Source organism: Eutrigla gurnardus (assembly GCF_963514095.1).
Source record: "Eutrigla gurnardus genome assembly, chromosome: 6".
Classification (NCBI taxonomy): Eukaryota; Metazoa; Chordata; class Actinopteri; order Perciformes; family Triglidae; genus Eutrigla; species Eutrigla gurnardus.
Genome location: NC_139920.1, coordinates 23055807 through 23083769, shown reverse-complemented (window position 1 = coordinate 23083769; position 27963 = coordinate 23055807). Strand labels below are relative to the sequence as shown.

Here is a 27963-nt window from a genome sequence, read left to right as displayed (position 1 = left end):
CTACACCGCCCAATCCTGATATTCATGATGCGATGTGGGTCCCGGGGTCCGAGGCAGGCTAGAAGAAGGCAGTCTGGGGGCTTAATTTTGTTTTCCCAGTAGGGCCAACTATTAGTTTCTCAGCTCATTAATTACACTGTTGTGGAGGAATCATTAATAGTTAAAGTCGCCCTACAATAATGTATAATGGATACATTTGACGGCTCGCGATTCCTTCTTCTCTCTATTTTTTTTTGTGTGATCAATTTTTTAACGGTCATGATAATCCCAGAGTCTCGTTGAGGTGGGCACCGGAGTTGACCTCAAGCATGTCGGGGAATGGCCGTGTATGTGTGTGTGTGTGTGAAATCACTATGTGAATTGGATAGCATTTGAGCCGTCGGGGGGGCTCCTATGTGGTGTAGTGTCTGGCTGGCTACCATCTCTCTCTCTGTGTGAGCCGGACCAGTGCGTGATCATTTCCATGGGCGCATGTGTGTGTGTTTTCTCTAAGAGTGTACGAGAAAGAGCATGTGGGGGCGAGTGTGTGTGTGTGTGTGTGTGTGTGTGTGTGTGTGTGTGTGTGTGTGTCTCTCCTCTCGGCTCAGATCAGTGACAGACACTTTTGTGACGGAGGTCATTAAAATCACTCCCAAGGCAGCACGGAGTATGCAAGTGTGTGTGTGTGTGAAGGCCCCCGTCCTCACCCCCCAAACTCCGACCCCCCACCCGCCCTCTCCACACCCCCTCTTCAATTTTCTTCTTCTGTTCTTTCATTCATCCATCACGACATCGGGAGCCGGAGTGGACTCAGCCCCCGACTCGTTATCTGCGTATGATCGGGGCAAACGTACATGCAATTTGCATATATAGTTAAACATACAGTTAAACATGTGTGTTCTTTTTTTTATTGAACACAGCGAAAACAAGTCTCTAATAGTCCACAGTAGATGCATTAGTGAGTGTTTTTTTTTTTTTTTTTTACTGTTGCATCGCCTCCCAGACGGCCGCTTGTTCGCTGCACGCTGGGCTTCGGCGAGCCTCGTCAAGAGTAAGAGGTAATTAAGTATGAATAATTAACACCAGCGGCCCCCCGACTGGGAGACGGCAGAGCAGCTTCCCCGTGGCAGCAGCAGTCGAGCCAGATCACACATGGCCCCCATCGTACTAGTCCGCCGTGTGCGCCCCGGCTCGTTCATTAGAAATACTGACGGCACAGACTCGTTGTGATCCTCGCCACAGGATGCTGCACTCGGAGGGGGGGAGGCAGGGGCCATCGTGTTCGGTTCATCAGGAAAGAAAAGGAAAAAATAATGTGCTGAATGTCCGGCCTATTCAGCCTTTTGAGGGTTTGTTTTGTAAAGAAAAAATCTGCTAATGGATGGTGACATTTTGAATGCTTTTTAAATATTGCATAATATATTATTTTAAAACATTTTGTCTTTATATCAAGCTTTTTGAAGTGTGCGTTTCCCTGAGTGGCAGAGCGAGATAGCCAGCTGTACAATGATCACTTCATCACAGAAGCGGCTCACAGAAGTTTGGCGTCTCTAGTCAATGTGTAACTGCACTTATCTGTCAGACCAGTGGGGGGTTTACAAGTCAACAGGTAAGATGTCAAGTGTAATCACCCACAGGGAAAAACCTTTGGCCTACATACAGGTTGTGGGAGTTCGCTTCCATAAATCCATGCTTTAAGTGTTGAATTCTAGAGCAGAGATCTTCAACAGGGGGGTACGGGACCCCTAGAGGGTCCGCAGAGTTACTGTAAGAGGTCCCCGAAATGATTTGATCCCAAACTTTTTTCTTCCAAAAATGTAAATATGTCCAAAAATACACCTTAAGATGAATACAGCCTATATTAAGCAAATATAGATCTCCCTGTTTGCTTAATATTATGTTGAGAAATTGTGATGTAGAAATTCCAAAATAGAATGGCTTAGCATTAACATCATTACAAAGTACTGTTATACATGGCACCATAGGCTGCACTACACATTAATTATTGACCTGCCTTAATAAGGAACACAATAGGGGGTCCCTCCACCAGGTCTCTATAAGCCTTGTGGGTCCTTGGCCTGAAAATGTTGAAGACCTCTGTTCTAGATGATTTTAGTGGGAGTAGCATTCTAGTAGCTAATATAGCCTTCTTCCTTCTTGTCTCCTTTTCCATCATTGTCAGCTGTGCGGGCGGACCGCATGCGTGGCGGTCGCAACAAGTTCGGCCCGATGTACAAACGTGACCGGGCCCTCAAGCAGCAGAAGAAGGCGCTGATCCGAGCCAACGGCCTGAAGATCGAGGCCATGACTCAGGTGATGCAAGCCGTGCCCACCGACCTCACCATCTCCTCGGCCATCCAGAACATCCACTCGGCCGCCTCCAAGGGCCTCCCGCTGACCCACCACCCGGGCCACCACCACGCCGCTCACCACCACCACCATCACCACCACGCCACCGCCCTCCCCCCTACAGACTACGACCGCAGTCCGTTCGTCACCTCGCCGGTGAGCATGGCGATGCCGCCGCACGCCGGCAGCCTGCAGGGCTACCAGGCGGCCTACGGACACTTCCAGGGCACACGTACCATCAAGTCCGAGTACCCAGACCCGTACACCAGCTCGCCGGAGTCCATCATGGGCTACGCCTACGTTGACGCCTACCAGACGGGCTCACCGCCCAGCTTCCCCCACTTGATCGTGGAGCTGCTCAAGTGCGAGCCGGACGAGCCGCAGGTCCAGGCCAAGATCATGGCCTACCTGCAGCAGGAGCAGGCCAGCAGGGGCAAACACGAGAAGCTCAACACCTTCGGCCTCATGTGCAAGATGGCCGACCAGACACTCTTCTCCATCGTGGAGTGGGCGCGAAGCAGCATCTTCTTCCGTGAACTCAAGGTGAGTTACGCATGGGGTCATGTGACGGGAGGGAATTCTTTGTTTCTGGCCACCACTCCGTTCGATTGTGAGCATAGTCCTATTTAAGCTTTTATTCCAGTCACTCCGCAGGCCTTTTTTATAAATGATCCTGCCTTTAGTTTCAATGCTCAATCTTACATCATGTTGTTACCATTAATTGGCAGTACTTTCTACAGTTCATGAACATCATCTGATCAACCCCTTATCTTCAATAGGCCTTTAATCTTCCTCCTTTATGCACTGGCTCAACACTAATGCAGAGTACAATGGACGGGAGGGGGGGTCTGCTCCTAGCTGCCACCGCTGTCTGTCCCAACGCCTGATCAAAATACAGCAGCCAGCCACATTTACCCTGTGTGAGACACATTTTAGGCTAAAAACTATAAGCTCCAGGCACTTTGTTCCGACTAACAGGGTCCTAGTCTGTGTGTGAATTTTATGTGAACTGCATACTGCCCATCTCCCCCTTGAAATTCCTCAGATCTAAGTGGACCCACGCTGTGTGATGAAAGGAGATATTGGCTATTAGCATATGGGTAAAAAAAACTCAAGAGAGCTTACCATATAACAGAGGAAAGAGTCACAATGGTGGAAGGTTTACTACAAAGTTATTTGTGATAGACATTCAGCACGGTCGATTCCCCACCTGACCAGAAAGTAACCATCCGCCGAACGCCTCGCTGTAAAAAAAAAAAGTGCTAATTTCCCACTTATTCATCATGGAGCCCAAGGGAGGGTTTGTGCGCTCGCAGCTTTATTTGCTTCTGAATGAAGGTTAATGTTTCGGAGCGACATGAAAGACGTTTGATTAGTCTGCGCTTCACCTGTTTTTTCTTCCTCCGTTGGTTTGACTCCCTTTGTCTTGTTTGTTTCAACGACCGCAATCGCCAAAGGCTCAGCTGCATATTCATGGCGCTCGGGCCCCCTATTGCAAAAAAAAAAAAAATTCATGCGAATATTTCATGTTATTTTTGTTGTTTTTTGAAAATAACAAATGAAATAAATGTAATATTAAAAACAGAGCCAATTACAACGCTGACAAGAGTCCTTGAAAAAAACACGTGTTGACATTTAGCATACGCCGCCGTCCCCCGCTATTGACATTTTCGAGATCTATATTTGCATTCGAGTGGGGTGCGCAGTACTTCACTCATACACACTCACACACACACACACACACACACACACACAGGCCCCGCCGCTAGGTGTGGCCACCGCTAATAATTGTGTGTGGTTTGCCCATTAACTTTGAACGATCATTCCTGCTCCACTCAGAAACCTCTCCATTTCTCACACCCTCGTCCTAATTCAATTATCTCACCCACTTGTGTTTGTCACTGTGTGATTTGCTGCCTGAATGAAATGTCATTATGTTTGGCTAATGACTACACATAATGCTGGAGCCTAATAATAATTGAGCCGGGTGCCTGTTACAAAAGGTAGGAAATGACCTGAGCTCAATGCAGGGGAAAAAAACCCTCTCCTGCTCATTGGTTGGGGGGTGGGGGGGGGGTCGTATTCACTTAAACAAGAGAGATAAATTAATTTTTAAATGGCTGTCTACCTGAAGCACAAGGGGAAATGAAAAAACTTTTTTCCACACAACCCACACACACAATCCTGCTGGTTTCTCGTTAGTAGCTACTGGGAGGGTTGCTGAGCAAAGCTTGGTGTTGGTGATGGTGAGGAGAATAAGCAAGTGTTTGCATGTGTTTGCTTTCAAAGTTTTAGTTTTTTTTAAACTGAGCTTTACAGCTTTGTTTTCATTTCTGAATCATAATAAGTGCTGTGCAATATGTGTGTGTGTGTGTGTGTGTGTGTGCACGCTTTTATGTGTTTGCTGCTGCAGTTCAACACAACATTACACTGACAAACACACCTGGGACCTTTGCCCTCTCTTCTCTATCTCCCAGTGAATGTCTACTTTTGTTTGTGTGTGTGTGTGTGTGTGTGTGTGTGTGTGTGTGTGTGTGTGTGTGTGTGTGTTCATACATCGGATTACATACAGGCTAATGGTCTTTTACTGCTCAACAAATGAATACACTTGTCCTACTGTATGGAATGACAGATCTATACTACGATGGTGTGTCCCATTGGTGATATTGATTGATATATGATTGATAGTTTTATTAAAGATACCTTGGCTGTTGTAACCGTCCTGCTTGCTTAAATAATGGAGCCAACAGCTAATTAGTTCTAATCTGGTAAAAACTTGAATAAATAAAGTTGTTTGAATGAGATTTTACAGCAATATAATTAAGTTAAGTTACCTCATACAGTTTTTAATACATGCATCAAACCACTAATCCCAAGATTTTTTTTAAAACCAAAGAATAACCCATCTATGTAAGGCGAGATAAAATGATATTATTTAGCATTTTTGACAGTTTACACTGACTTCAGAACAGTTGAAATATTTTCTCATTGGTAAATGTTCTATTGTTCCGTTATAAAGCAAAAGCATGCCCTATTTGACACCTCCAATGTGGAACCGACTTCTAGACGTGAGGTTGAGCCCGGAACCAGAGAGAGAGGAAGCAGAGTGGAATTAAAAGTTTGTCACAGGAGTAGTGTGTCGCTGTAGGAAGCTATAAATACACCTTCATCCCTTCATCTCACACACACACACACACACACACACACATTGAGACACAGACACATAACGCACAGGCCCTCTCACTATTATTAGCACTGTAAAGAACAAAAGAATTTCTCTGGTAATAGAGCCAAGCTGGGAGGGTGTGTGTGAGGCGTCTGCCAAAAAAAGTGTTTAAAGATTTAGTTTCCATAAGTTGGCCTCGGTCACGGGACTCATAAATATTAAGGATACCTTCTAAAGAGCTCTCCCCATTCTTTTCCAACGTGGCATGCCGCCTCTCTTTTTTATTCCCCCTCTTTTTGGGAACGAGGCATGACGTGGGGGGAACGTTTATTTCACACCTTAGATCCAAGTTGGGGTGGGCTCTTATCCCAGTTTGGATTGGTTTAACACATTGCCAATAAGATAAAGACAAAAAAATATATATATATCTGGTGCATTGGTTTTGGAGATCAGAGACAAAGTGACAAAGTGGCATGATGAGGGAATTATTATGGAATATATATATATATATATATATATATATATATATATATATGGTATCTTTGGTAATATTTTTGAAGAGTTTCTAATACTATAATAATTTTTTTGACAGTACAGATACTTATTTATCAGTATTCAGTTATTTTTAAATGTTTGGATGTGTGTCATAGTTTGTATACTACACATGAAAGTTATCAGTGCTTAATCCAGTATATGAGTGTGTATTAAAGCGGGATATGCATGTTTGTCTCTCAGTGACATTTGCTGGCATAGGGCTGGTACTCTGCCATCCCTCCCTCCCCTTCCCATCATCCTCTTCTGTCCTGCAATGAACCCCTCCACCCAGTCTGGTGCCAAACCGCCAACAAGGCAACTTTGCGTGGTTAAAGGACAAATCCACTCCAAAAATCCTTTTTTTTTAAGGGGCAGCTACTGATAATGGTTGGTCTCGACTTCCTGCATAATTTTTTTTAAAAGGAAAGAAAAATCTAAGACATTCCGAGTAATGTAGAATTTCTCTGAAGCAGGAAAACAATTAATAGAATAATCCAGAGCTCATTAAAACATCTAAAAATAAAAATAAAACAAGTGAAATTAAAGAGGTAGGTAAATTAACATATTTTAACAAAAATTGCTGCATACATATTAAAATTAAACTACCCTTGTAAGAGACAACTTAGGTAAATGATCCTTTATTTAAAAACAAATAGCTTAGGTCTGACAGTATTTATAAAACTTAGGTTAAAAATAGATGTGGTCCTTTCTGTGTGAAAGTTGCAGACACATTAGAAACACCTCTTCTAATGTTCCTGTTTGTGCTGAATGTGAGGTGTTCACGTGCGTGTTCACACCGCGTGTTTGCGTGTGACGGTGACTCATGCGTGTAGCTGGTCCACCGCTGCCCTCTCCTCCATTGTTCCAGCGTTGGGATGGCTGGCTGACTCCCACCACCAACACAATGACAGGGAGAATGTAGCAGGGCAATCGGGACTATTGATGATTCATATGTTTATATCTTACCTTCCTAGCTCTACTGCGTTTTCACCACCCCACCCTCCCCCACCCGCCCTCCTTCCTCTCTGCACCCTTTAATAAAAAAAAGGATGTGTTGGGACAGCGAGCTTTGTCAACACACAACATACAGAGGCTGATGAAGTAACTTTAAAGTAATCTGATGTGTTGCTGCAACATCACAGTAAAGACAAAGCACACAAAAGGTGTGTGCTACACCGTCATGTATAATTATCACGTATAGTCACGTGGAATTTCCATTGAATAACCCATGCTTTCCAGCATAAATAATAATCTCTTTCCTTCTGTTGACATCACTGTTTTGCCATGGACTATCTTTCTTCACATAGTGATTTAATGGTTTTTTTTTTCCCCATCATATTTTTTAATGTAAAATGCCTTTCAACAACACCCAAAACACACACATGACCTTGTTGTATTCAAGCAGTCTGACATCATAGACATGCAGACGACTTAAATCAGTTACTTTTTATTTCTCAGTGCATCTTTAAGTATTGCAGCCTTGATGTTTTTCCCCTCAAAAAGAACATAAAAACTGCAATCACGTGTGCTTGGACAGAAACCTTTGCTCCTCCACACCATATGATCCACCCGTGAGGAACTGCCATAGTTGACTGATTTGAGTTTGAAGCTATATAAACCAAGTTGCAACACTCTAAAGAAAGCACATTTCAGGTGCAACACAGATGCAACAAAAAAGTTTGGAACCTATCCGCAATTAATAACTCAACACAGGAACGATGTTTGCAAGATTAGGTTCTGGTGCAGAGAGAGCACAATAAATGGAATAGCTTTTTTACTTCACAGTAAAATGAGATGACATGTTGTTTAGAATGTAGTCTCGATGTAATGCTATGTAACGTTATACATCCATTTAGTCTGTCCACCTGATAAAAGTGGAGCAGGGAGGAAAATAGCCGTGACGTTTTGAAATGTGGCTTCGCTGTTTATTTTAGTCATCCAGGGACCTTTTTTTTGGGGGGGGGGGGCAGACAGGTTTTTGTGCTTCTCTCTCTCTCTTTCATTTTTTTTGTTTTGTCTCTCTGCATGTAGCGGGAATGGCAAAAGCAGAACCGAGGGCCATTAAGTTGAGGAGGAACTGTATTGGAAGTCTTGTTCCCTGGGAAAGCTCCCAGCTGAGATGGGACGGCCATATTGGATAAACAGATGGCCGGGGAGAGGAAAGGACAGGCGAGGAGAACAGAGGTGAAACAAAGAGGGGAGATGAGAGAGGGGAGACGAGTGGAGGAAGAATGTGGAGAGGGGAGGAAAAGGAGAGGGAATAACAAAGAGGAAGAGGTAAGGCAGGGGAAAAAATAGAAACAAAATGATGTGATGAAGGAGAGGAGGATACGAAAAAAGACGGATAAAGCTGGATAAAAAGCAAAGAGAGAGAGGGATGAGAGTTGAAGAATGTCAACAGGAAGGACAAAAGGGCAGGAAAGGGATGAGGTAATGCATGTAAAACATGGAACCTGACTGGGAATATTTCACTGGAGTTTACACTGCACCACAACAAAGGCTAAATCATATTTTAGTACAGTAGAAATGACTGCACGCCTACGTTTCCATGGACATTTTCTATTATTCGCATCAGACCTCTGATGCATGTCATCCCCACCTCTCTCTCTCTTCACATTTCATATTTAAACTATCAAAACACTCTTGATTTCTTACTTAATTTAACCTATGGGCATTTTCCCCATCAAAAAAATATTTTTTTTTGTATTATTTGTATGCCTAAAATAAACCAAATTTAGTTTTTTCGAACAAATGAAGAGTTTTTAAAAACAGTATTTTCTCTGTGCCATCCCTGGCAGTCCAATATTTTCAGAAAAAGAGGTCCTGGTCATTAATTCTCTTCCAACTCAAATTTCCAAAAAAGGATCCTAAAAACTCAACAAAATTCACATAAATCCACGAGCATTTTAAGTAGTGGAATTATTTACAACACAGTTGGTTTGGGCTCTTCTAAGCGGCTGCATGTCAGTCAATCACGCAGTGTGACAGATCCCTGGGGTGGGGGGGGTGGTGGGGGGGGGGGGGGGGGGGGGGGGGGGGGCTGATGTTCACATCTCACACCTGAATATTCTCCACTTATAGATTTACCTGAGTGAATAATGTAAGGTCCTCTGATGCGCCCCACTCTGCCCTACTGCATAATATCACCCCCCCCCCCCCTCTATCTACATCCATAAATATTACATGAATTTACTTTGGTGAAATTATAGTTATAACAACCGCCCGCCCAGTACAGACTGGAGAGGCTTTCTCTATACAGTCTTAGTCTCTCTCTCTCTCTCTAGCTCGCTCGCACACACACACACTATTTCCATGACCTATCCAGGAGCAGTTTAATTTTCAAGGAGCAACCAAGTGTATGTGCATGTTTGTGCTTGTACAAACGTGTGCGTGTGTGTGTGTGTGTGTGTGTGTGTGTGTGTGTAGGTGGGGGTGCATTGTTCCTGCCCTGCTTTGACCGCTGATTGCACCTATTCTTTTTTGTTTTTCACACTTCATCACTGAGTGGAAATTAATAAGCCATTTTAAGTGTGATCTGTGAACCCTGTGAAGTGGTATACCACCTTACACACACACACACACACACACAAAGATTCAGAGCCTCAGGCTGCAATGTCTGTCTTGTCATAGAGGTCAACGATCCCCCCCCCCCCCCCCCTCTCGCAACAACCTCCCCTCCCGACACCCCAATCCTGACAAACTGCAAGCGTGATGGGGTTGGCGGCCGCACGCAGTTGGCAGAGATTTGTAACTGTGTCCCTGGTCCATTGCATTTGAATTATTCGGCAGGCTGTGCTGCACCCCCCCCCCCCATCTCACACACACACACACGCGCGCCATAGCATGCATGCTTGCTTTACCTTAGTTGGGAAGGAAGAGTGTACAGAGAAGGACAGGGATGCAGGAAAAAGAGACAAGTTTAAATGAGTTACAGGCGTAAAGAGAGAGAGGAGAGCAAAAGAGTGTGACACGAGATTGAAACTGAGTGGCCGAGAGAGAGAAAGAGAGAGAGAAACAGAGAAACGGAGTGATGATTTAGAGTGAGAAAGTGACCATGAGAGAAAGAGAGAGTCGGAGATGGAGTTAGAGAGAGAGAGAGAGAGAGAGAGAGAGAGAGAGAGAGAGAGAGAGAGAGAGAGAGAGATCGAACTGAAGAAAGTGGGAGAAAGGAACAAAAAAAGAGTTGGCCGTGAGAGGTAGAAAGAGACGGAGAAAGAGAAAGAGAGAGAATAAAAGAAGAAGACAATGAAGGACAGTGAGAGAGTGACAACAAAAAGAGGGAATTGAGGAAGAGAGGAAGGCGTGGGGGGGTTAAATGGGAAGATGAACAAGGGGGCTGCTAGAGGCAACGTCCAAGGGCAAGAGGAGGAGGAGGAGAGGGGGCATGGTGAAGGACAACAAGGGAGGATGTGGTGGGGTGAAAAGAGGACCGGTAGGTTTGGGTGGAGGGGGGGGGGGGGGGGGGGGGGGGCTGGGGGTGTAGGGGGGGAGAACAGGTGGAAGGTTAATGGGCCTGGAGCGGATCCACCAGACGCTCTTGGGCTTGATATATGGGCCCGGGGCCTGGTGCGGGGCGTAGGCTTTCAAAGATATATTATTTCATTTGAGAAGCAGCACCATTCTGGCCGACAACCCCCCGCTTCCAACAACACCCCCCACAGCCCAGCATTTGTCCAGTGATAGATGACACGCCCCCCCCCCCAACACACACACATGCACAAATACAGTATTGTCCCCCCACCTCCAACACACACTCGCGCCTGTAGATTTGTTTCTGTTGTAGTCAGGAGACTTGTCTAAATTTTCACTCAATTTGGCTTTTTTCTTTCTTTCTTCCTCTCTTTCTTCCTTTTACTCCAGCCTCCCCCCCCCCCCCACGCCCCCCGCCTGCTGTCAGTCTTCCTCCCAGGCTGCAGGCAGGTCTTATGGCCGCCTGTGTGTGTTTTTTTAAGTTGCTATTTTAGTGGTAACAATATCTGTTTGATCAGTAGCGCTGGGAAGGAGCAGGAGTTTGGGGGTGGGGGGGTACGAGGAGGGGAGGGGGGGTGGTGGGTTTTTCACAAAGGCCTCTTTTCATTCATAAATTATTGACCATTGCGCAAGACATCACTCTTTCTTTTTTCATAAATACTGTAAAACGCCCCCCCAATAATACTACCCATATGAAATGGGGGGGGGGAAAGTCGATTTCTTTTTTTGGATCCGTTTTAAAGACACAGTGTCAGTGAAATAAAAACAAAAATAAATAACAGGATGCAGACATAAGTGTTCTTTACCTAAACGGGTTGGACTGAGGGATGTTAATGTGTCCCTGAAAGCTTGTGGCCCTGCTCCCACGGGTGACAAACGTAAATACTGGATGTGTCTTCGATGATTCCACTGTGTGCAACATGAGAAGATAGCAATTGCAGACATGTGTTTAGTGCAAAGACTGTATTGTGTAATTATTTTCCCCTCATACATCAGTATTTATTTCCTGGCATCTCCTAAAATCTCCATTTTCCAATAGTATCTGCCACACTTTGGCTGTTCGACTGTAGGCGACCGCTGAAAATCAAATTATCCAATGTCCTCTTCACGTCCCGATGGTTGAAGTCTGAGCTATTTTTCAAATACAGGAGTGGTCCCGTAGGTCCGACCCTAGGGGACCGTGGGGGGGGGGGGGGGGGGCGGAAGGAAGAACAGGAAACTTGTTAAAAGAGAAGATTTAAAGTCGCCTGTCCCGGAGGAGCGGCAGCTATGAGGTTTTAAGCATGCCCAAAGTCTGCTCATCTACTTGTTGCTTTGATGAGGGGGATGAAAGGCTGTCATGAAGTATGAGTTTACAGAGCTCCGGGCAATGATGGACTCAACAACGTTTTCTCTTCCTCGTGGCTTCCTCATCCTCACTCGAGGAATTTTATTTTAAATTTCACTGAATTTCTCATCCACTATGTGAGTGCAGGTAAGGGAGTAAACTTGGACACGTAGCCGCTGACAGCCAAGCATCTGCACCTCCCTAAACCTGCAGAAGAGATTTTGGGGAATTTTTTTTGTGTTTAACTAACATCTATGTCTTCCTTTCTACACCTTCGCCCTCCTCTTCAAAACCACTTGCTGATGAAATAAGCAAAAGCAAAAAAAAAATTGCCTCCACTTCTTCTGCAGCCCCCCCCCCCCAACCCCCATTTTCAAGCAAGTTAACTCGGCCTGATTCGCATTTGCGAGCACTTTGGGCATTCGGCAGGAGAAAAGAGCAGGTTGTGTTTAAGTCTCGTTTGAGGACGATCAGGGTAAAAGCCTTTTTTATTGGCAGGTCACGCCGCTTGTTAAAACGGTGACGCAGGTCGACTAGGTGCTCAGCGGCCATGAACTATCAGGGCTGTTGTTTCGCAAGTTGGTCGACAAGTCAGTCAAATCAGCAGGGAGAGAGAGAGAGAGAGGGAGGAAGTGGGAATGAGAGGCAAAGAAAACGGGTAAACACAAAGTGGATATGGGGACTTTAGATTTAGTTGGCCAGGCTGCGAACAAATCAACTCAACAGCGTGCAAACACTTTACACACACCAGCAAAGTACAAAGCAACTTTTCTCCCTCCCCTCCCCACCTCTCTGCAGTGCTTATAGTTATGAGCCGTGTTAAATCTATTTTTTTTTCTAGTTTATGCAGGAACTGTTCCAAAGTGCCTCCCATCAGAAACTATGCAAGCCCAAAAAAAAGTGCTGCTCACAGTCTGCAGCAGGAAAAGGACAAATTCAAAGTAATCCTTGTAAAAGAAAAGGTTCGTTATCTGTGGTGTAGATATGTTGTCAGACGAGTGGTGAATATACAGACAGAAGTGCCGGCCTTTTTTTTTTTTTTTCCTCCTAAATAGCTTCTTGTTATAGAGTTTCCCGGAGGTCAGAGGAGCCGAGGTGTGGCTGCTGCAGCCTTACGCCGACCCTCGACCTCTAAACTAAACTCACCACACAGAACTATGCAAACCTGTCAGCTAATCTATCTTCCTCCCGTTCGCCTGCCTGCATTTGGGCTTTGTTAATGACACAATTTGGAAAGCATTTATGAACAGACAGCTGCAAGAAAAAAAAGACGTCCAATCGTAGGGGTTTCACATTGACATAAGAAACCCGAGAGTTGGTGGTTGTCACGTAATAAAGAAATGCTTTATAAGCCCCATACTCTGTTTGAATAATATAATTGAAAACTGAGCACTGGCAAGAATTATCAAGTTCCTCTAGTGTGGTTTTTTTTTGGTTAATATATGGTTGTTAGCTCAAGAGTGTCCTTTCAAAATAAACTTCCGTCTTCACAGAAAGTTAGGTTAACCAAGGGTTGTCAATCTTATCCAAAAAGGGCTGGTGTAGTTTTTGTTTTAGACCAGCACTACCTGATCCAACTCATCAAGGTCTCACATGAATACCAACAAATTGTCAACATTTCCGTTAAGCTTCACACGGGACCCAAACCCCGGTCTTCTGGGTGAAAGTCCTTCGTTTGTTAGACCTATACACCACCACCACCCCTCCACTAATCCCACTGGAGGATTTGCAGTACAACTTCGGTTGCCACTGAACAATGAGTTTGACGAGTCGGTAGCGAGAGCAGGTTGATCCTAAAGGGATACTGAACAAGCAAACTTCTTCAGGCAAAGACTTTGTCTCTCAATCACAACTGGCTTTCCGAACAAGTACAACAAACCCCACAAAGAACCCCCCTTTTGCTTCTTATGTTTCCGACGTTGCGTGGCCTCAATTATCCGCATGTAATCCGGCCTGCCTAAAGGTTGTGCCGGTGTCTGCCGCTTCCGTCACCGGGCTGTCAACAGTTGTCCACCAATGTCTATTTCTGATGCTTATTTACAGCTTGTCTATTCTGGACAGGGGAGTGGGGAAGCTTGGGGCGGGGGGGTAAGGGGGGACAATAGACAAGACAGTGGAGTGGAGTCGACAGCTTGCCTTCTAGTTTTACACTTAAAGAGTGGAGGGGTATTTATATTCAACTGGGAAGGCGGGTGATTGAATTTGCACGGCGATGACTGATGTTCATTGGCGTAACACTAGACACTGTGGTGGTGTTGTGACGACGAGGGAAGACATTTGATTGGTGCCGCAACACAAAACGACCGAGCAGAGAAAACCGGCCTCGGCCGAGCCGACAAAGGAGGACAAAGACACCTGTTCCCTATCCCGTACTTTAAGTGTTGCTGGTTTTAATTTTGCCCTTGCTATATATATATATATATATATTTTTTTTTTTTTTTTTCGCTACACCAGGACTTTTTCATTACTCTCACACCTCTTCCTCACCTCTCAATCTGTCAGTCTCCTTTTTTTTTTACTATTCCTCCCACAGCGCCGTGACTGCAAACTCTGGCACGGGCCGCTGGTAAATGATTCCATACATGCGAAATAAAAGGCATGGCACTAATAATAGGCATCACAGGTCCGGCGTTCTTTAAGGATTTCACCCACTTAGAGGGGGATGAAAAGAGGCTTTTCAAGCAAGCTCAAACAATGACGAGCAATAAACCAAAGGGGGGGCGCTCGCCGAGAGAGGGGTGTCGACAACGCTGTTAAACTTTACCAGAAAAAAGACAAGGTTTTCAGGTGGCAAGCCGCGGTCTCACCTTCCCTTAGGCCAATGTTTTATATACGCCACATGTTGCACTGCACTTCCCCAATCCACCGACGGGCACCAGCTAGGCCTCGTACCGTAACAGCGGTGCTACAGAGAGACGTCTTTCTCCTAATACAGATGCAGTTGTGCGTTTTTTTTTTTTTTTCTTTCTGTCAGACGTGTCTGGAGATGCACTTCAGGGAGAAGCAGAGCTCCATCTGTTCTGCGGCGTTTGCGGTTTTGATTTCTCGTCTTTCCCCCTTGTACTCCAACTGTTTACATATCACAGGAGCTCCGGAAATGCTCAATTAGCTAATTCAGATATTTAATTTGTACATCAAGGGCTGTGATCCCAGTGAGCTCTGGAGCTGTGCCACGCTTTGGATGTGAATTCACAGCTGTCTGCTCTAAAAAAAGAAAAAAGAAAAAGAAAAAATACCTTACCCCCCCCTCCCTCCTCACAACCCCCCCTTTAAAAAAAAATCCCACCCATCCCAACGCTAATGGGAATCTGTGTCTCCCGTCCTCTCAGACAGAAAGCATCACTGCATCAGTCTCTGCATTTTAAAACAGCTTTGGTCATCTAAGCGGTGTTAAGGTATATTGCATAAACCGTGTGTGTGCGTGTGTGTGTGTGTGTGTGAGAGAGACTTAAGGAGGACTGTCTCGACTGATCTAAATTATACAGAAGAGGTATCTGTTAGTCTGTCCTCTTTGTCTTTTAAGAGGAAGACGAGAAAGAGAGGAGACAGACGGCCAGACAAGAATTACGGGGTCATTTCCAACCCTCTGTCAACGAAAGTCACGCAAAACACAAACACACACATCCAAATTGCACAAAAACACACACACACACGTGTACATACATGCATGCACACGCGCATAAATCCTCCCTCACTCATATCCAGCAGCCATAATAACTACATAATAAAGTGAACACAAAAAAACCCCACTTTTAACCGACTCACATACACACACTGAAAATCTGCATACATACACACTGCCCCCCACCCCCCTCCTGATATTACATCCCCCTCCCCCTTCCACCTACCTTTCACACCGGCGCACCCCAACACCAGGTCATAAATTGCAGCATTAACTCAAATAATGATTGCGCGGTATGAAAATTCAATGGCTGGGGCTTAATGCCCAGGAATCGCCTGGTAGATTAAGCTCCGGGTGTGTGTGTGTGTGTGTGTGTGTGTGTGTGTGTGTGTGTGTGTGTGTGTGTGTGTGTGTGTGCTCGGGGAGTCTACGAGGAGGGGAGGGGGTGTTGATGGATCAATAGGAGTTCTATGATCAGCACCTCCCAGCCAGGAACCGTAGACAGTCTACTTGCTCAACTCGTTTTACATTTTGGACGGCGTGCATTTTCCCGGTGAGTGGAGTGGCGGGAAGGCGGCTGCACGTGGAAGTGTGTGGAAGTGTGCAGGTATATTACCGCCAACCATTTGTATGTGTGTCTCCCTGGAAGTAAGCAGGTCTTGACATGATTGCGTCTGTTGTGCATGTGTGTGTGTGTGTGTGTGTGTGTTGTGTCGGAGTGAGGGAGGAGGAAGGGTTACTTTTGGGAGATGCCATTCCCTGGGCTGTATGTGTATTAGCGGTCTAATGTTCATGTGAATAATTGATTAGAGCCTCTCTGTGTTTTTGATAATTAGTTGATAGCTTCTTAGCTCTAAGCCCTGAGATTTCAAGTGTGTGTGTGTGTGTTGGTAGTGTGTGTATTCGGGGGGTTGGTAGTCCACTTCTGAGGGATCTTGAAAACAATAGCTCTCGAAAAGAGAGGAAAAAAAACACTCCTTTCCTTTAAGCCATGCACTCACGGATTAACTTTCTTCATAAATGAGGCAACTGTACATTTCTTTCTCATAACCTCTTTTGTTTTTTTGTCTGGAGATATCTTTCATGTTTAGACGCTGTACCAGCTGAATTGAGACGTACCTTCTCGCACATTTCATATATAATAATTAGGATAAAAAAAAGCTGGCAGACATTCCCTGGAAAGTTCTGAATTTGTACATATCAGTCCAGTCGAAGGCAGACAACAATAAACAATGCACGCGTGAAAAGGTATCACTTCGAAATTCATGTCTGGCGTCTCACTGGCCCGTTCTCCTGCTTTATTGATTTTTCTATCTTTCACATGCTTATGCATCAAGTAAAAAAACACGGTATAAGGAAAGTTTGGATGTGCTCGGTTCGTCCTCAGATCCCTGCGCTAATATCAGACACAGAAGAGGGTTTGTTGCCATCATCAGCGACCTTGAGAAAACAAGATGTTCTTGCAACACGATGCAACACACACACACACACACACACACACACACACACACACACAGAAACCCACAGAGATACTTTGTTTTTCCTCATGCATGTAGTGCTGCTTCTTGTGGATTCTCACAGAAGTGTGTGTGTGTGTGTTTGTGTGTGAGAGAGAGAGAGAGCCGGTCTAAGCTAACAACTTAACCTTACGTGCCATGATGCATTATCTGCACCCATACCAGATATTGTATCTTCTGCATCTTTGTTATTTATTTAGTATCTATTTACATATTCAGGGTTCCTAGACCTTTTCCAAAGTGCAAGCACTTTTCAAGCATTTCAAGGTGCATTTCCATGCTTTTCCAGCACCTTACAGCTGTGGTAAACTACATATTTGTATACTTTTTATTGCACTTGTTCGTTACATTAAATGAGAGGTTATGGTCCTATGAACAACCAACCTGATGTTTTAAGACAGCATTTTACAGAATGACCGCAAATGAAAGGACTAAAAACTACTTCCAATAAAAGATCCACAGAAATATAATCACCACCTATTTTGATAATCTGTTTATCATAAAATATTTTTTTATGCAAAAAAATGCTAGTCCCTCAAATATGGATCTTCTTTTCTCTGTGTCGTATCATATATGTCATCACATAGAACATACATTTCAAGCACGTTATTCTAAATCCAAGCACTTTTCAAACCTTGAAAACCACCCTAAAATGCAAGTGTTTTCAAGGATTTCCAGCACCCGTACGAACCCTGCATATTTGTTAAGGACACCATTCGCTACACTGGTTTTGCTATCACAGACAGTTACTGCATTTCCTGTATCTGTGGTGGCCTGATATCGCTGAGGCCCAGACAGAGTAGGAAGACCTTAACAGGCCGATGTGTTGTTTCCCCTCATCTCAACAAGGATGCTGTAAGGGATGACAGGACGGATAGGAAGAGGGGGGGATGAGAGATAGAGGGCATGTCCAGTGATATGGCCATGGTTTGTTTTTTGGTTTCCCTATTCTACCACAAGCTCAGGACAAGAAGAAGAAAAGTCAGGATGTGTTGATGCTTGAGGGTGGTGGAGGGGACATGGCCAATCGAAAGCAGAGTGTTGTCGGGGGTCAAAGGTCAGCCTCCAGAGTCCGTTAATGCCGTCACCGTGGGAAACGATCAATCTCTGTGCCGCGGCGATATCGATCGGATGCTGGGTACACACACACACGCACACACACACACACACACACAGCATTCATTCACTCTTACAAAGCGGTTTCTGCACACATTGAGTTCACGGACTCACTCGGAGAAGAAGACGACTTGCAGACAATTGTTTGTAACTTCATTCACAAAAAGAAGACTCCCAGACTACATTTGCTACACACGCCGAGTTACAATGTCTCCTGCAGAAGTGAGACTGTATGATTTCTATCACCTCATAGTTCTCTTGGTATCCCTGAGTGAATATGTGTAATTGAAATCCCGGTAGTTTTGTGATGGACACGTTGCTTACTGAAAAGAACGTGGAACATGTAGGTGCAAAGAGCAAAATATGTTGCGTTTTTTTTCCCCCACAATGAGAAAACCCGTTTTGTAGACACAAGGTCTTCTTTTATTATTTTCTGAGCTCATCACAGGGAGCCGTGATGGATGGCCAGTGGGCATCTCTATGGCTGCTTGGCTTGTGGCATCTCTACGGCTGTTTAAGGACATAATAACAGTGTAGGGTTTCCGTGCACTCTAGTCGGGGATAAACCCACAGGGCATTCTATGCGTGCGATGGATACACATATAGTTCACAATGCAAAATCACATTGGAGTATCAAGCTGATGGTATGTCTGCTGGCTTATTGTCTGTTGGAGAGGTATGGAAGTATCATCTATAGGCATATCCAGAGAGGTTGCAACATTGAAACAACATTGAAAACTATTGAATTATGAAATAAAGGATCAGTATAGGATCCTAAAACTTAAGGAAAACCAACAGGTGTAATAAAGCTTCAAATTTCAGTTGTGTCTGTTGGCTGACAGTCACTTTCACCAGAGCTAGCCGTTCTACTATTTTATCTCTAGTATTATCATTCCTCTCTTCCCCCCCTCTCGACTAACAGCGCCACCTGCCACCTGCTCACTTTCCCAGCATTCTTATCACCCCGCCGGCCCGTAGGATCGAGGCACTACGTGAACCGCATGCCACGACAAACAAGAGTTGGTTTCGGGAGGCGAGGGGGTGGTGGAGGGGGCGGTTAGGGGGGATAATGATTTTCATTCTCAGCCATTCTTCCGTGGTGTAGGAGCAGAGTCGGACATAGCTTGGAACATGGACACCCGAAGCTCACCTCTCCCCCTAACCAGCAGCTCACATAGCTGGAACATCCTGGGGATTGTGTCACTCACTCTGTTGGGGTTTGTTTAGTTTCTGATGGATGTAACTCTATTTGTTCAAAGTTACGACAAACAAATGACTTGAGGTGGAATTCAAGAGGCATGTGCTGCTGCTTTTTTTTTTTTTTGCCTCCCTTGCAATGCTGTCTTTCTGAATATGAAGGGTAGAAACTAAATAGAAATGCGATCCCAGGTCAGCATGTGTTTCCACAGTGAGCCGCTCCACGGGTTTGTGATACATCGATGACCAATTAGATGAACACAAATCCTATTGTCGTGCGAAGGATCCCCACACACTGAGACTCTTTTCAATTAAATCAACCCCAAACTATAAAAAAAAAAACTGGAAATGAGCCGCGCGACGCTCAAGCGCGACATAATTAAATGTTCACGACGCGCCGAGGAACAACAGCCGCTGTTCTAGGTGAATTACTGCCCGTTCCCAGGTGAATACGGGGCCTGTTTGGCTCAAGGCGAACAGATGCCAAGACAGGACCAGCACCAAAGGATGGCTGCTAGAGACGCGGGAGCATTGATGTCAGCTTCAAACCTCACCTGTAGTACTTCGAGACGCCATTGATTCTTTTCCAGCAGAGAGAGAGAGAGGGGAAGATAGAAGCGCAGCTATTGTTTATGTACAAGTCGTTTGAGGCAGATTAACTCGTGGCATGTGTGTGTGTGTGTGTGTGTGTTCGTTCTCTCCCCCCCTGTCTTAAAAAAATAGCATGATTCTCTCCATTCATTAAGGCTCCACAGAAGGAGATTCCATTAATCTGTTCATTAGGCCACATCAAAAATGGAACTACTTATTAAAATCAGATCCAGCTGTGTACTCTCGTTAAAGCCCGCCGTACCGTACGAAGCTTAACAATGCTCGTGGCACTAGACCAAACCACGGCCACAAGGAAGGGGGGGGGGGGGGGGGGGGAATTCTACTACATTGGCCTGTTTTGACTCAACACACCATGATAATTGCTCTACTCTTAGCAGGGGGCTATGAATAAACATTACTTTAGTCAGTGAGCATCTGAATGCTCCATTTCCAATTAATTTACATTTATCCAGAAATGGAGGGAATCTCTGCTCTTAATCACTATGTTTTATTTTCTCAATTTCCCCCAAGTCTTTTCTCATTCTCTCATTCCCTGTCTGGCATTTTCATTCCCCCCTCTCTTTCTTTTTCTACCTCTCTCTCTCTCTCTTGCTCTCTCTGGAAAATCCCATTAATCACAGCCAGTGGTTTTGAACAAAAGCTATGGGCTAAGCGATTGATCCTGGCATTGATCCCACTCGCCTGAACGATCATAAAGGTGTTAAATTGGTTTCTTGGAGGATATGTATTTTTCATTGCTGGCTGCTGCAAGCAAGAAGTTCCTGCTTGGAATTTCTCTCATTTCTCCAAAAAACCAAACACCGGTGATGATATTAAAATATTGAATAGATCACACCTTGAAAAGGCCTTAAATGTGGATTTTGAAGCCAGTTTGAAGCGATTTCTGGGGAGCGTGTTTTCTGCATCAGGCTGAACCTCAGAAGCTAAATCCTTATAATGAGTTTTGCTCCATCCAAGGGCAGGTGGAGACTTGGGATTGTCCAAATGTGTAAAGTGGAAGCAAAAGGAGAAACTGTTGCAGGAAAAATCAATTGTTTTTAATACTGTGTAACTAAAATTGTACAATTTGACAATAAGTGTAAAACTATGGGTTTTGACCAGAAAACGATTATGTGTCATGGCCAGCTAATCCGATTTAATACACTTTTTCAGAGTCAAAAGTAAGAACAAGACTTAAAGCTGCTTCTGGTCATTTAAATTTAACAATTTTTTTTAACAAAACAAATGAGGGAAATATAAAGTTACAAAGAACGTCAATTACCAATGTCCTTAATTGGGTCGATCCATCTAGGGACATAAAGGTGTTTATTTATAGAAGCTAAATACACAGGATGCACTTGATGAGTTTGAATGTTATACCATTGAGCTTGGAATAAAGAATATATCTTAGTACTGTTACATCAAAATGTGAAAAATAACAATCTGGACCATGTACAACATCACTGTCGTATAGTGGGATGCAGATATGGTGTGGTACATACTGCATGGCGACTGATGTCACTTGAATTATAATAACTAAAGAAATATTCACTTTCATATTTTCAAATTATCCAAAAGTGACTAATGACATTTCCCAATAACTTACTTCAGCTTATATTTAAAAACGAAATACAACTTTGGCGTGGAAGTGAAATAATCTAATGTTTTCATATTGCTATTTTGATGTCCAGAGAGACATTTTTGAAAACAAGCAAACAGTGATAACAATCATATTGTGTATCACTTAGCAACATGAGGAAGTTAGAAACGAGGAATAACAACACACGCTTCCTATTCAACGAACATTACTGGAAACAGTAAATGAGTAGTTATCTAAAAACTTTCCATGAACACGGGGTGAGATAAGAATTAAACTAATGACATAAAACAGCTGTTTTTATTGCTGCTGGTGAGTAAACCGGCAGCAATAAAGCAACAAATCTGCTCATTTGAACTTTGTTGTGTCGTATTGTGTCTGAGCGCATCAGTGGCATCGAGGTTGAAAATCAGGACTCGCTCGTCTCACGGAAAAAAACACGAGACGAAGCGCCCGTCGGCCTCCGTGTCAGAAAAGTTCATATTATCTGAGCGAGCAGGCGGCGGATCTCGTAAGATCAGGCGCCATGAGCGTCGCTCATTTGACAGAGCAAAGGAAGAGCTTGTCAGGGAAACAGCTCGTGTCGCCGGCACTTAAAAAAGGTCAGCGAACTGAACCCCCCCATCCCAAACCCCTGGCCCGCCCTCACGCCTGTCTGTCTGTCATCGGGCCCCCGTTTCCAGGCGGGTGTCCCCCCCTAGTCCTCGTCTAGGCTGCTATCACCCGCCGTCGTCCCCTCTGTGCCCCCCTTTGATAACCCGGGCCCTCTTGTCAGAGAAGAGCTTCCAGGCAGGCGGAGTGAGGACAGCCCTTTGATGAGGACCCCGACACTTGCCAGCACTGCTGACATGCAGGGGGGGGGGTCCTTTGAAGAGCCTGGGCCTTACATGTACCCATCCGTCCACACACACACACGCACACACACACGCTGTTACACGTGCTTCCAGGGTATATGGAGGAACGAGGAGGAGAAGAGGAGTCCCTCCTTTGACTGGGTCTTTTGCTCTCTGATGGTTTTAATGAAGGCATTTGAATTTTTTCGAGACCCCTTCAGTTGTGGGACTACAGAAAAATGTAAAAAGGAAGGATGGGCACAAGAAGAGTCCACGACGCTGTCAAAAAATATGTTAGAAAAGGTCATTTTGTCATTTGCCTTTCACTGATAAAAAGAGAAATGGGAGATGTAAGGCATTCAGAGATTCAATATGTAAAATACATGAAAAGTGAATTTCAGTCTAGTAGGCAATGAAGGGTTCCCCCCAAAATCAGAACCAGTACAGCGTCCTAATGGTAACCGTGGCAACCACGAGTTGGGGCGGCTCAGATCTTCACGTCCTCCAACAAGAGTGTGTTGTTTGTCGCCGCCAGGTCGATGTATTGTTTTGTCTGCCCGAAAAGGCAAACAGACAGTGTTTCCCTCGGCGGCTCCCAATCACCAGTCATAACAACCCTAATCAACAAGCTTTAGACTTCAGACTTCAGCCACCGTCACACAAGGAAATAAAGGATTTGGACGTTTGCTGGGAGAGCTCCAGATGTTGATGACATTGACATTTTTTACCTAAGGTCATTGTCGACCTGTGTGGCACATAAATGAAACAGCCTTTCACGGTGCACACCTGAGTTTTTTAACATCGATCCACATTCCTCAGCCTCCGAGTGTGTGGTTGACATTGGCGATGAACGTCACGGACAGTTCTCACAGTACTCAAACAACAAAAGTAACTCACATCGCCAGGAAACGGCCGTGTGCCCCAGAAATACACATTATTCCCAATGATACCGCAAAGAGGACAGTGTTTGTTGATAGAAAGGAGGGAGGGGGAGGGAAAAGACAGAGCCTCTCATGCATTTTCCTCATTCCTTCCTTCTCAATGTGGCCCTTTTTTTCTGTCTGTCTGGCTATGCGGAGTAATGATTAACACGGCGAGGCATGGGAAGAGACCAAAAGTTACAATGGAGGGGGTTGTTTTGGGTGCTTCCCATGATCACCTGGCGGGTCCCTGGGAGCCAGCGGCTGGCATTCAGAAGGAAAACAGGAAAAAAAAGGGCGCTACTTAATCATTATCATCCGTGGAATCACTCAGAAACTGCTGGCAAACAGATAAAACCTGGCAATGCTGCCACACCAGGCACGTAGCAAATGTGCTTAACTGAGTAATGGCATCGCTTTAGAGTGTGTACAAGGGGGACTTTTGAGCTTTGTGTTGAGGTTGAAAATAAATAATGCCAGAGGTGCACAACTGATTGACATGTGAGCCAGCTTACCTTGCAAACAGCTGCTTCTGAGGCTGGACACAGTCTCAATTCTGTGTTTGTGGAGGAAACAAGGTTTTGTCCTACGTGTGGGTGAAATATAATTGATCAGGATGCCACAGCTTTTTATAGACTTCTTTCATTTACTGTTGTGTTGAGCTTCATAAGCCTTCATTCCCACAAGTCAAGTAGTTGACCTGATGTGTTTTGTTGCTTTTACCAGGTGGATGACCAGATGAAGCTGCTGCAGAACTGCTGGAGCGAACTCCTCATCCTCGACCACGTCTTCCGGCAGGTGATGCACGCCAAGGAGGGCTCCATCCTATTGGTCACTGGCCAGCAGGTGAGTTGGTAACCCCCCCCCCTCCAACCTTTCAATTTCTCCTCACAAAAACCCCCTACCCAGCATGCATCACTCACTTCCTTCAGGGACTCTACAACACCTCACATCTCCCTTAAAGCTTTATTGATCACTCAGCCACACCGGAGTCCCCGCTTCATTAAAAATAGATTATGCTTATAGATATATACTAATGTCACCAGAATAATCAATCTAGCTTTTTTTCTTCTTTTTTTTTCTCTCCGCCAGCGAATAAATAAATTGCTCGGTTACACGCGGTGCAGCACAGTGAGTGGGCGGACAGATAAATAATGTGGCTAAGCATGTTTTTTTGTTGTTTTTTTTACCGGGGCCCTAAGTCACTTGGTGGGAGCTGATGCCCGGGGGCCCTGAATGGAGGTCCTCAAAGCGCCAGGGTTTGCGGTGATTCTGCTTCGCTTCACACACACATAGACACACACACACACACACACACAAACCCAGAGCACGCAGGGAAGACTCCTTCAGCGTTCACTGATTTTCATAATCTCATGCACACTCAAAGACATGAGACTGCTCATCATGAATATGCCTCTGACCGGTGGCATGGCTGTCAGTGAGATGAGGAGTCGTTAAATTATAGATTGTGCTGGTTCCTCCAAAACATTGCTCTTCAACAAAATGTTTTGCAACAATAGATGCCGGTATATAAATATTCAAGCACGGCGAGCGCAACCGTATACGAGAAAAATCCTGCTTTAATTTCACGATGACGAACAAAGACAAGGTCGGGAGGAGATGTTCAGAATAGCACAAGAAGAAGAAAAAAAGGATTTAATATGAAAATGATATCCGCACACTGTAGTAAGGAGTCACATCATTGAAAATGAAATGCTGAACAACGGATTATTCAGAAAAGCTGGCAGAGAACTCGCAAAACACACTCAATACATTATATTTACTGGAAATGACTTACAATATAACCAACAGCAGATAAGATACTTTCAGGCTGTGTACCTCCAGCCAGCCACAACCTCATTTAGGTGTTTTTTTGAATGAGATGGAATCGTATCGACTCCTCATTTCAAATACCAATCAGCCGTTCGTCGTCTATTAAAGTGCACGCTTTCAAGAGCCAACAACTGGATCATGCAGGAATGGGATGTCCGAGAAAACGCTGCACTGCATCACCAGTTAGGACGCGGTATCATGGGTGTAATGCACTAAAACAGACATTCAGATACCCTGAACCTTTTTTTGAATGGATATTCAAACTGCATTTTGCCAGCCCTGCTGGTGAGTAACTAGAAACGGGTAAATAGTAGTACTTAAACAGGCCAATATATGCACGGGAATACATGAAGAGAAGAAGTACTGATGTAACAGGTGGAGCGTTGAATAAGGGAAGACGGCCAGAGTGGAGAGATGGAGGACTGAGAATGGGACAACATGGCAGCGAATAGAGGAAAAAGAAAGGAAGCAAGGAAGCGGAGACAGGGCAGACAGGAGGAGGAAGGAGATGGAATGAGGAGGGATCGAGGATGATGATGATGAGAGCAGTTTGTAGAGACCTGAGCGGTGAGGAGTAGGAGGAGGGGCCGATAATCAGGAGAGGCGCAGGCCGGCAGTTTCGTTTGCATACTGTGGTTAATGAACAGCTGGTGTTGGGGGGGGGGGGGGGGGATGGGTTAAAACGTGTGTGTGCCTGTGTGTGTGTGTGTGTGTGGCTCTGAAACAGTTCATTATTTCCTATTATTCTCTGCCTGGCCAGGGGTGACAGCACAGCGATAACACCAGGGATATTTAGAACACAGTAGCTGCATTACCCAAAGCAAATGCTACACACACACACACACACACACACACACACACAGCTAAGTTTATGATGTCTACATGTTGTCGGATTCATATTTTTTATTGTAAGATTTCATCCTGCTCTATTGTTGAACTTACATGCCAGAAAAAAGGCAACACATTATGCTCCTTTATAGATATATTCCAATAAGGCAGATCAGGCTACTTTGATCATTAGAATATGTTTAAGTTAAAGTTTGCATTGGGAACAACTTCAAGGTCACATTTATGCATTTATTTATTTTATGTGACTTTAGGACAGATGATTTGTTAAAATGGAGATTCTGACAGATGTCAGTCACACTGGCCTTTGAAGAGAAATCCCTGGGACCAGCAGATTTACTGTCACTCAGTTTTCTGTCTTTGGTCTCTTTCGTCCTAAACCTCCCCACTTGATCATTTCTGTCTTTTTCTTATGTTCTATCTTTCTCTGCTTCATGTCATCATGTCACCAAACAGCGGTGACAAATGGCCATGAGTGGAGTTTTTTTTTTTAGTGGAAGAAAGGCGACTTGTTCTTTATCCTGTCACGGGATCAAACGTACAAACGCGCACAAACATGAAATGACAAAGATCGGACTGAACTGTTGAATGATTAAGCGAGGTCTCGCCGCTTGGCAGCCAGTTTTTCCGTTATATAAAAAACCCAGATATTTTGATCGCGCAACGCTCCTGGTGCACATGCAATTCAAATGAAGGAGAAATGCAAAAAAAACACAAGTTCCTCGTCGATTCCCGTGCTTTTCAAACAAGGTACATTTTTTCCCATCCCCGTCTTCCACACACACACACACACACATCAAAGCCCTCGACCCATCAAAACCAAGCTCACCTTCCATATTCATGCTAAGATTGTTCATCGTATTCATGATGGGTGAAGATTTGAAGGTTTATTCATATATTTACTCTCCGTGTCTCTCCAGGAGGGATAATAAAGTAGTATTGATTGATTGACTGATACGCAGGTCACCAGGGTTAGTGCTAAGTCTGCTATAGTGACATTATAGTTTTCTCTTCCCTCTTCTTACTTAAGGCTGGAAGGCAATAACCCAAGGCATCACCATCAACAGACCAATCCTTCAATGAAGTTATTTCATGCACAGTTGATTTTATGTAAATTGATTGACACCTTGGAAGGGGGGCAGTGTCTGCTTTCCACCAAAGTCATAACTCTTAACCGTCTGGAAGGTGGGAAGGAGGAAAGAGAGAGGGGACAAAGGAGTTGAGGATAAATCGTCAGAGTGGTGGTATGGTAAAAGGGAAAAGAAAGAAAAGCAAGGGGAAAAGAAAGGAGAACAGAGAAGCCATGATGTAGTTTTAACATCTAGTTTATGATCCTTTCCTTCCTCCCTTCCCTTCCTTAGCAGATAAAAAAACTAGGCTCCAATCATCCTCTTTACACAATAAATATATTCCAAATCCAGGCGTGTTTTTAAATTGCAAATGGGGGCTCAAAGGGACTCTCTTCCTCCCTGAGCTTTAGGAACTGCACACGCCGACATCTACCTTCCCCAGGAAACCCGAGCACAGTCAATTATGGTAATGAATTGTCAATAAATATAAAAATGTAATATGGTCCTGCTTACTTTGAGTGGCAGCTAAGGACTTGCCTCCCAGACAAATGTGCTGCGGCTGCAGATATGAAGTGCACCTGAAAAGGGGTGTGTGTGTGTGTGTGCGTGTGCGTGTGTGTGTTTAGACAGATGGGTTGGACCCAAGAAAAATGGGTTTATGGGAAATCTATCATTATATTTATTTATTTTGTTGTCATGTCTCATGTACGTGTTTGTTCTGCTGTATAACAGAGAACAGAGAGAGAAGTCAAGTGTGGCAGGTGTAGTCAGTTGGAGGTGAACTCCCATGCTCTCTCCAAATGCCTGCAGCATGTTGTCATAAAAAAAACTGTTAAACTGCAAAAACCTACTGCCTGCAGATGCTTTTTTTCTTTTCTTTTTTGACACATCCACCAGTGTCTCATGTGCTCTGACGGACAGACAAAAGCTTTTGACTCCATGTTGAGAGTGCAGGAGAGCAGGCACAGGGGTGAAAAAAAAAAAATCATTACATGA

General features: G+C 44.6%; 1 protein-coding gene across 2 annotated transcripts in view; it reads left to right on the top strand.

The window, feature by feature from the left end:
- Positions 1-27963, top strand: part of nr5a2 (nuclear receptor subfamily 5, group A, member 2) — a 195852-nt gene that overhangs the window by 142593 nt on the left and 25296 nt on the right. For both annotated transcript variants that reach the window (XM_084012269.1, XM_084012268.1), the window contains 2 exons: positions 2162-2871; positions 23945-24064. In XM_084012269.1, the coding sequence (XP_083868395.1) occupies positions 2162-2871; positions 23945-24064 (830 nt within the window). The remainder of the gene's footprint in view (positions 1-2161; positions 2872-23944; positions 24065-27963) is intronic.